Here is a 10,346-nt window from a genome sequence, read left to right as displayed (position 1 = left end):
ACGTGACAATGCAGATCTGCGTTGTGAGCTTCCAAAACTGGAGAAGCGTCTTCGGTCTACTGCTGAGACTGGAGACAGCACTGAGGGACGCCAAGGAGGGCGCCATGATCGACCGCCGCCGCCGCTACCAGCAGGAGGTGGACCGCATCAAGGATGCAATGCGGGCCAAGAACGCCCTCAGGCGCCCCCATGCTGCACAGATCGGTACTGCACCCTCCTCGCGACGAACGCATTTCAGACACCTTTGATTGACAGCCAAAATGGATTGCCAGAATCAATCCTGGAAGAGATACCCTGATTGGTGGGAAATGAGCCAGGGGTGGTTTAAAATCGAAATGTTCTCAAACAGAGGCAGGAGCAGTCGACCTCAAACTGCTGACAAATGGCTGTGGCGTTTCCAACAAGTTACACTCAAGTGACAGCCCTTACATCTTGCCTACAGCACCTTTCACAAGGAAGGAACATGAACCACATAAACAATGATTAGTGTAATAAATAATCAGAGAATATAGATATATATCAAGATTATTCGATTGAAAAACTCTGACTTGGACTCACTGAAAAAGCAAGCGGTAGTGTTCCATCCAATGCAGTGTGAATCATTTCGTAGGCCTGAACGCGTTCCTCCAACCTCTCCTGACGTCTCTTCCCGCGTTCTCTCTCTCTCTGCAGCCAAGCCGGTCCGGCCGAAGCAGCTTCCCGTCTGCTCGCCCACCAACCCCTTCTACACGTACGTGCGCGCCAACGAGCACGGCAACGCCTACAGCAACGCCCTCTTCCAGAGTGCCCTGTCCCAGAAGGCGGCCGCCGCCACCATCGCCTCCAACCCCAACTCCGTCAGAGCAACGCGTGAGTCCGGGGGCGTGCCAGGGTCTTCTGATCATAACACCGTTTGGTCTCCTGGGTTGAGGAGTGTCACCTGAACGCTAGTTACACCTATAGTGTGTGTGGTGTGTCTGGGAACGTTGTGTACAGTATTACCTGTAGAAAAAATATGAATAGAAATTCAGCATGGAATAGAAATTCAGCCAATTTCTATTCATGCGTTTGAAATACAGTGTTAATATACATACAAGCATATACATTTTTACCCTTGTACTGGGGTACATACAAACACAGACCATCAAAGACCCGTTCCCACAGACACTGAGGGGACACACAAAAAAGCCCCACCCCCCCCCCCCACAAAAAAGAACACAACCCGTGAAGTTGTGAGAACATATATCTGCTAAACCAAAATGACATGGTATGAAACGGACAACATATGTTTAAAAACCGAGAAAACCCCCAAAACTGAGTTCACCCAGGCGTTTAACCCCCGGTCATGACTTGAGGAAAATGGATCTATTTCTGGGTTTTCTTTTAAAATCCGCACATCGTGTATTTATTCTGGGGCAGTATTTTTACATGGTGGAATGTGCAGTCTGTGCGGTGCAGCCTCGGTGACTTGTTGTGTTGCGGTGTCCCCTGTGTGTGTGTTCTCCCCCAGAGTTTCCACAGCACTGGCTACAGAGCGACCAGCAAGCCCACAGACATCCTAGAGTCCTTCCCCCTCAACATAGACAACGGTGAGCAGAGTCACACATGCACACACACACACACGCGCAAACACATACAAACACACGCAGTTACACATTGACACACACACACACACACACAAACACACACACACACTTACAGGAACATGTACACACACGCATGAGCCCCGCACACTTACATGCACACGTATGCAAACACACACATATGCCAATGCACGCACGAATGCACCCATGCACACTATATAAATAGATATCCTTGTGTGTGCATACATACATGCAGATGTATAGGACATAAATACACGCATTACACAGACAACTATATACATATATGCACGTCCATACACACATACCTGTTTGCACACTCAAACATGTTTACACATAGATGTACATGCATTATAGGATTTGTGCATTGATTTGACATACATGCATGGATCCACACACACCCAAAACCTTCACTTTTTTGTATTGATCTTGATCTTTATTTATTAAATACTAACAATTGCTTGAATGAATTACTAAATAAATGCTTGTTACCAAACAGGCAACAAAAGTGCCACCAGCGACACGAGAGACATCAATGATAACAGGTGAGTGAACTTAGTTCAGTGGAATCTAAGCTACTTCATTTGAATGTACTTCACTGTTAGGTTAAATCTATTATATGCATTCAAAGAATAGGCTGTTTTGTTTGGTTTTCTAAACTAATCTATCCATCTATTGGTAATAAGGGAAGGGAAATCAGTGGAAAAAACTATATTGAGTCATTTAGGCTGAATTCTGAATATATTGATCCCATATGTGTGAGTCAGGTGGAGTAATTTAAACCCTCAAAACTGATGTTTGTGCATTTATGTCAATCAGTTGCTGGTGAGAGCAGAATGAGTGAGTGTGTGTGTCAATCATGTATTGGTGAGAGCGTAACGAGTGAGTGTGTTTGTCACCAGGAGTGATGTGCACTGTGGCATTGAAGCCGAGGACCCAAACAGACACTACATCATTCAGCAGGAGACCGCCGCAAGTTAATCCTATGGTGAGTCACACACACGCACGCGCACGCACGCATGTATGCTTGCATGCAGACATGCATGCACAATTGCACGCACAAACACACACATAGCTTCAATATATATAAAGCATATTTCACATGTTTGTTGTAAGAAAAAAAAAAAATGGTTGCATAATACATTCGATTTACAATAAAGGACATGCTGTTTCATGTGATCTGTAATTCACTCCACTTTCTTTCCTTCTAGATGACCAATCACTGTTCCTGTCCATGGATCCCATCCCCCAGTCTGCATGCAGCCTCTCTCTCCCACATCCCCAAAAACTCTTATTTTGATGTTGATGATGATGACGACGATGAAGCCCTCTCTCCCTTGTTGTCAGCCCCCCTATAGCCCACACTTACACAGCCCGAAGGTGACTTGTCTTTCTCTCACACACACACACACACACACACACACACACACACACACACACACACACACACACACACACACACACACACACACACACAGACTCCTGTAATCAGGTCCTGAGATCAGCCAGCTTCGACTCTGCTTCAGTTCAGTCATCTTGTCGAAATAGTTTGTTTTCCAAGAGAACTTCACCATCACAATCGCAACAAAATCGAATGAACCGGAAACCATAGATCAAATGGTTGAATGTTATTCTTTTACTAAACCAAAATTTACAGGCACTTTCCCTGACTCTACTGAACTGAAACAGAGTTTGATCGCTAGGCCAACTTGCAAAGGGTAATTAGAAAGTAGAAACACCATGTAAATAATAGCTATATATTATATATAGTATATACTCGGGTAGGGGTTTTTGACCAGTAACTGTTTCTGTAAAGGTACAGTCACCCCAGTCTCAAAGGCAACCTGTAAGGAAGCATTGGGGCATCGTAAGGATGTTTGGTGCATAGAGTACAACTGTGTTCCGTCAATCTCTGCATGTATGTAGCTTATAGCGGGTTAGCTTAGAATAAAAAAAAACCTTTGCATGTAACCAGACTGCAGACTTCAGCCTAAGTGCTACAAATGGATAAGATGATGGCAGACAGAGAGACAACTGAGAGACCTTCCCAATTACTAAACACACGCACCATGATGCTGTCAGGAGATAGAGCTTAGTAGGCTAGATCTTTTAGCTAGTTAGCTTGATCAGTTAGCTAGTTAGAAGACAGCGATTGGATCTGATTTCACATGCTGTACTGCATAGAAGTCAGGACCATTCCTGTCCTTTTTTCTGTGAGCTTCTGCATCTATAGTTTATAGAAAATAATGGTTTATAAACCTATAGAGAAAAAAGGTTAATTTAGACAGACCACGTAGGAAAAAAACTAGATATGCCCTGTCGTTTGGAATTGGGGGTAAAGCATAGAAGTATCGACAATGCAAAGAGTTAGAGGAATAAAGCTACTGTACGTGTTAGGTAATATTGTCCACGGAAACACCCACCATGCTGTCGTTCCCTGTGTGTGAGTCGCTCCACGTTTTACCAATCCTTACCAACCGTTACTTTCTCATTAACAAATAGTGTTTGTGTACTAATGATGTATGTGTAACTACTAACTCTAGGGCTTCAGGTAACAAGCTTAAGCATTATCTTTTCACATGATTACTACACACTACACATTTTAGATTGTAGTGAGTCTGGGACGAACAGCGAGGCCATCCGTTGAGGTAGAACGTCATGGTTTTTAAAAGTTTCTTAGCTGGGATACCCGTGATTGGGCGCAACTTTTCTGGCACTTAATCATATGCAACTTTCTCCGCCTACCTGGCTTCTAACCAATGAGGAAATATGATGAGATAATTGACTTATTGGCCCATACCGTCAAGACAAAACTCATAACCCTTGTAATTGTGTGTTCTCTGATTATCTCGATAGAAAAGTGAGACCCCTGAAGTTTTAAATTGTAATGAATTGTATTTAATGTACACTTAAATGCATGCTTGAATCTATTACCACCAAACAAGCATAAAGCATCCATTTCCTTAAGGTGTCAAAGCATCATAAGCCAATGAGAGTCTTCCATACTGCCTGCACACGTAACTGCTTTGATTCCTCTTTTAGAATCCTGACCAACCAATCAGGATAGAGGGCCCCCAGCTAAGAATTGTGTTGGGTCAGCTTTGGGGCTGTCTCATTGGACGAGAGTTGAGTACCTGTAAGCAAATGTACACTGTATGTCCACAGCTATATTCCATGGATTGCGCCACTTTCTGAATAAACGGGGGGATAGAAATACACCTCAGCAGTAGAAACATGCCGCTCAGCCAAGTCGCATCGGGTTTCTAAAAGGACACCTCTACTGAAAGCGTTTCTGTTCCACATTCAAAGGTGGCCCAAACCATACGAATGATACAATCAAGTAACCAGCTTGGGGAAATCGGGTACAACATGTATAAAGGTAAAGGTTATATGAGAACAAATGAATTCATTATTATAGTAAAAGTATTTTTTACTACTGGTAAAACTGTGACAGCACTTGAGAGTCAGTCAATGTAGTCCATGTTGCCGTTTGCCGGCGTTTTTCTCGTCTCAGGGCCAACCAATCAGGATCGCGGTGGGGCACGCTTCCTTGCGGTGTCTGTGGTTTGTATTGTCAGTTACATAATTGATACTCGTGGTGTTTTTCAGAGCAAAAAGAGCAACGGTACAACTATACATAGAAGAGCTATGTCATTGTTTTACACAGCCAGACGTGATCTATTGTAATCCTCAGCTAGCTCCTGGTCAGAGTACTTACCCAACCCCCGTCCACCCCCCCTTTATCCGTCGAGAGTGACTTCATATCTCCGGCGTAATTAACCTTTGTGGGCAAAGTGTGTACTATATAGCATCACCCGTATCTCTCCACGGTCTGATTTCGGACATCTTATGATGTAGTAAATATTGCTAATCCTGTAAGTATAGCTTGTGTGCTGCCGTGTTATATTGTGAAAACTAAAGGTACACGCGCTAACTTTCCGCGGCTCCTGAATGTGTACCTCTTCATTTATTTGCGTAAGCTTGAACTGTAGGGTTGTCATGAGTATGTACATCATGCATATTTCTGTATATATATATCTACGGCCGTTAGAATGCTGTAATATCTGTGAACCGATGTGTTGTAGTAAAAATATCAAATAAACATTTAGAAACCTGGTTCCTAACAGTCATTTGTTTTTCCTCCTGTATTCGGGAAACAGTTGATATTCGTTGTAATTGAACGCTGGAGTTATGCCTCGAAATACGGTCTGCTTGAGTGGATCAACACAATGCATATCTCCCTAGTGCTGTGACTTGGTTAAATATCATAAATCATTGACAATCTCACATTGAAAACAATCATAACAATTGTGTATAGGCCTATTAGTGTTTACAGTTTAAAGGGGTGTATACAGATGATAAACATACCCATTTGTGTGTTTGTGTCTGTGTGTAGCCAGTCAAGTCTAACCATTATGGCTGTTGTTTAAATGACCTCTGACCTACAGCCTTAATTCATGAACCACCAACCATGTCATGAAGTGAACCCTTCTAAAGAGATAATATTACATCGTGATTATGCAATGACGAATGTTCTGCATACTGCAAAAACAAGCTGGAATCTGGGATGATATAAAAAATATTGATAATATTAAATAATACAATATCAAACATTACAAACTGCATATTACTTACTGCATATTTGACACACATGTGGTTCAGCGTATCTTTGCCTAGAAGTTAGCAACAAAACCTTCAATGAAACGTTGAGGGTTGGTGAGAGTGAGATTCGCATAGAAGGAGATTTTAGATGCAGGCTTTGTTTGAATGTGGCCCTTTAATGACCTATGCAAAGCGGGACCACAACACATATTCATATAGTCATGTTTCCTGCCCAATGCCAACCAGGAGTCATGGGGGCAGGGTAGGCTAGTGCCGGTTTGCTGACTTTTGCAGCCCTAGAGAATTCAACAAGAGAGATAATACAATAACTCCCATGACAATGTTGAACTGACTTCCTCTTTTTAGTCAAAAAAAGAGAGAAAGAAATGAATTCCCTTGATATCCACGCTGCCTGTCTTGTGTAGGAATGTCCTTTGCTTATCTTATGATGCATCCTTTTTATTACAACGCATATTTGTTCCCATGAGAAAGGATGCGCTGGTGTAAACAGCGATAAAATATCAGGGGATATAAACCAAGCTCGCAAGTTTATTTAAGTCTCATACTAAATAAATCAATTCATTTTTGTTGTATCAGGAGGGACAGTTTATTAAATAGATAGGCCTATGCCGGATAGAGAAATGTAATTTTGACCTAATATGGTCTTCGAATGATGTCAAACAAATGTTGCTTGAGTAAATTAAACGGATGGATGGGTGGATTAAAACGAATGATATCCCTATTTCATAGAGGCAACTTTAAACAATACCTACTACTTTTTAGAAGGTAGGTGTGCAGAAGCTGGTCAAGAGACTTCAAACAAACCACTAGTATTCTTTTCAACTTAACCACTGCCTTGCCGTGCATTTCGTTCGTCCCCCCCCCCCCCCCCCCACCGCCGCCCCCCACCATTCGAATCCATGCAACCCACAACCGAAGAATATCCCAATATAACTGCCACTGTGTGTAGCTCCCGGGCCCCGCCGCCCTGCGTGTCCGGAGCTGACAGCAGACACCCAGGCACCAGGAGCTGGAGACACACGACTGACAATACCATGACATAGGCAGCGGCACAACTGACGAAGCTTTTTACAGCCAACCTGTCGGATGCAGCAATATATCCCCGGCAGCGCCTAAAGACTTTGGCAGTTTGCGTGTTTTGTAGTCGGCGTGGGGAACGCTTTGAAACACGATCCAGATTCCTGGACACCATGAAAAACGCTCAAGGTAGGCTTAATTAACGCGTCGCGAGCTGCGTCATTACGTTCAATTAGACGCCAAGCGTGTTAATTGTATTTGATTTGGAGTTAATTGGACTTTGTTTTATAACTTTTAAGTGGTGGTATATTTATTTGGCTATCAATAGATACGACCAATGTGCTATGAACTATTTGACTATTACAGGAAATAATCGTTTTTTACTAAATAGGCCTATTGCTTTTAAAACAATATATGGCATTGGCTCTTCTTAAACTTTCCCCTACAAATTAATAGAAAATACAATTCGAGGTTAAAAACGATCTCACGGTCGCACCAGCCTGGCATGTTGACTTGTCACATGACGGTGTCAGATGAGCGCTGACGACCTGCGAGAGGACGATTAAGATTCCTTCTTGAAAATTATGGGATATTGTTTTTGCCCCATTAACCTATTTGGAGCAATGTGTTATGAAATGTAGGCCTATATTTAGGACTCATGCATCCATTCTGTTATTAAAACTACACTGCGTGTTTGACGGTCTTTTAAAATAAATATATGGCCTATATTTAACTTTAATGATCATGCTTGCACATGTGAGCACATACATCACGTTTGTTACGCGTGTCAGCATTCTACATGGTAGGCCTACTACAGCATTTTTACAAGCGATTTCCAAATTGCATGAGTTTTTACTGGTAAAAAAAAAGCAGCCTAGGCTGCTGTGGCCATAAGCATGGTGCCTAAGATAGAATGTAAGCTCTCTAAAATTATAGGTCTGGTTATCTCTTGAAAAACTATTTTGAAAGTTTACAATTTACGATTGCTTAAGTCTTGGTATTATTTTAAACAGACTCGGTTTTACGTGAGGTCTCGCTGACTTATTTGTGCGGGTCAATTGGCTTTTATTTTGATACTCGGGACACTTACATAAAGTCAGTGAGGGATAATGTGATGACATGCGCGCCATAGAACGCACGTATTATTTTGAGGTCCGCTAATATAGGTCTAAACCTATGATCTAAAGATGGACTGAATATATAAACCATGTGCAAAACACATTGGTTTATATTAATCCCTCCAAATCGGATTGGAAGTCTTTATTTGGGACTTTTTTGTGTATTTCGTTTTTAAACCAAAACAGTAACGGTTCATGTTTCAATGTGACACAATACAAAGTGCACATTCCATACCTACTTGTCCGCTGACTCACCAAACACTTACACGCATATGTTGATACACCAAATACACAATTTACTGAACAATCAACAAAATGGAAACAAAATCTGGGCCACAATTTAGCATTGTTCTTCCCTTTTTTATTTCGGCTAATTAGCTGTGCTTATCCTTAATAAAGCACACTCCAATTGTTATTAGGGGAGTGGAAGCAACAACTTTACAATGTTCACACTATTCACCGGCCCGACACAGGAGCGACTTTACTAAGCCTTCAAAGCAGCTGTTACTGTCTGTTACAGAGCTTCTTCTCTTCTCCCTCTGCTGTGTGGGCTAAGTTATAAATAAGAGAGAGTAAAAGGTCTCTGTATGTGAGTGTGTGCCTGTGTGTGTGTGTTGGTGTGTGTGTGTGCGCGCGTGTGTGTGTGGATGTGTTTCTTTGTTTGTGTGTGTGTGGGTGTGTGTGGATTTGTTTCTTTGTTTGAGTGAGTGTGTGTGTGTGTGTGACTGTGGGTGCGTGTGTGTTTGTGCATGTTTGTGTGTCTGTGCGTGTGTGTGGATGTGTTACTTTGTGTGTGTGTGTGTGTGTGTGTGTGTGTGTATGTGTATGTGTGTATGTGTTACTTTGTTTGTGTGTGTGTGTGTGTGTGTGTGTGTGTGTGTGTGTGTGTGTGTGTGTGTGTGTGTGTGTGTGTGTGTGTGTGTGTGTGTGTGTGTGTGTGTGTGTGTGTGTGTGTGTGTGTGTGTGTGACCAGCTGCTGGGTGGGTTTGTTTGTGTCTCTGAGGAGTGCAGGTGTAGCAGGTCTCTAGATGCTCTGCTTCCTGGCACTTCAAGGTGTTACCTTAACCTGTCTGGCTAACCTGTCCAGCTATCTAAACTGTGTATCTGTCTAGACTGTCTGTCCAACCTGTCTGTCCGTCCAACGTTCAAGCTATCCAACCTGTCTGTCTATACTATCTATTTAACTTGTCTGTCTGTTTAACCTTTCTAGCTATCTAACCTGTGTATCTGTCTAGAGTAGACTGTATATCTAACCTGTCTGTGTATTTAACCTGTATGTCTATCTCTCTGTGAGAGAGAGAGAGAGAGAGAGAGAGAGAGAGAGAGAGAGAGAGAGAGAGAGAGAGAGAGAGAGAGAGAGAGAGAGAGAGAGAGAGAGAGAGAGAGAGAGAGAGAGAGAGAGAGAGAGAGAGAGAGAGAGAGAGAGAGAGAGAGAGAGAGAGAGAGAGAGAGAGAGAGACTATCCTTCTGTCCTTGCCGCTGAAAATGTCTAACCCTCCATTTTGAGGTTTTGAGGCTATTCTTGCTCTTTGAACACATCCCAGTATAAATTATACCCCTTTGTGTGTGTGTGTGTGTGTGTGTGTGTGTGTGTGTGTGTGTGTGTGTGTGTGTGTGTGTGTGTGTGTGTGTGTGTGTGTGTGTGTGTGTGTGTGTGTGTTGTGTGTGTGTGTGTGTGTTTTTCTGTTTGTGTTTGTGTTTTTGTTTGTGTGTGTGTCTTTGTTGTCTTGTCTAGACATAAGAGAGTATGGGAAAGTCAGTCAGACCTTCGAGGGCTGACCATAGCAGTGACTGAGCGATAGTGACAGCTGAATTTTCACAGCATTCATATCAAAAAGATCAGTCACCATAGAAGGTCTGTTTGACCAAAGGATGAAAACAAAATCACAACAAGAATATGTCACACTTCAGATTTGATATTAGGGATAATTTATTTTATATTATTATTATATTATGTAATTGTTGAATCAACTTGGTAACCCAACTCAGAATTTGCTCATAGCAATAT

At 42.4% G+C, this 10,346-nt stretch overlaps 1 protein-coding gene across 2 annotated transcripts; it reads left to right on the top strand.

Moving 5' to 3' along the window:
* The first annotated feature begins 6 nt into the window (after positions 1–6).
* Positions 7–5,696, top strand: LOC132462095 (kinesin heavy chain-like). Of its 2 annotated transcripts, none has more exons than XM_060057704.1 (6): positions 7–204; positions 673–853; positions 1,492–1,568; positions 2,080–2,125; positions 2,486–2,568; positions 2,792–5,696. In XM_060057704.1, the coding sequence occupies exons 1-5, from the start codon at positions 9–11 to the stop codon at positions 2,559–2,561; spliced, it is 576 nt and encodes a 191-aa protein (XP_059913687.1). In that variant the 5' UTR covers positions 7–8; the 3' UTR covers positions 2,562–2,568; positions 2,792–5,696. The 2 variants fall into 2 exon arrangements, with proteins under 2 accessions (XP_059913687.1, XP_059913678.1); XM_060057695.1 differs by having other exon boundaries at positions 2,483–2,568.
* Positions 5,697–10,346: the final 4,650 nt, after the last annotated feature.

Source organism: Gadus macrocephalus, chromosome 1 (assembly GCF_031168955.1).
Source record: "Gadus macrocephalus chromosome 1, ASM3116895v1".
Lineage (NCBI taxonomy): Eukaryota > Metazoa > Chordata > Actinopteri > Gadiformes > Gadidae > Gadus > Gadus macrocephalus.
This window is presented reverse-complemented; position numbering and strand designations above follow the sequence as displayed.

What these genes read in the sequence shown, in the direction of transcription:
- LOC132462095 (XM_060057695.1), top strand. Translation starts at nt 9, where the DNA reads ATGCAGATCTGCGTTGTGAGCTTCCAAAACTGGAGAAGCGTCTTCGGT. An exon ending in CCCCCTCAACATAGACAACG is followed by an intron (nt 1,569 to 2,079) that starts GTGAGCAGAGTC and finishes GTTACCAAACAG; the next exon opens with GCAACAAAAGTGCCACCAGC. An exon ending in AGAGACATCAATGATAACAG is followed by an intron (nt 2,126 to 2,482) that starts GTGAGTGAACTT and finishes GTTTGTCACCAG; the next exon opens with GAGTGATGTGCACTGTGGCA.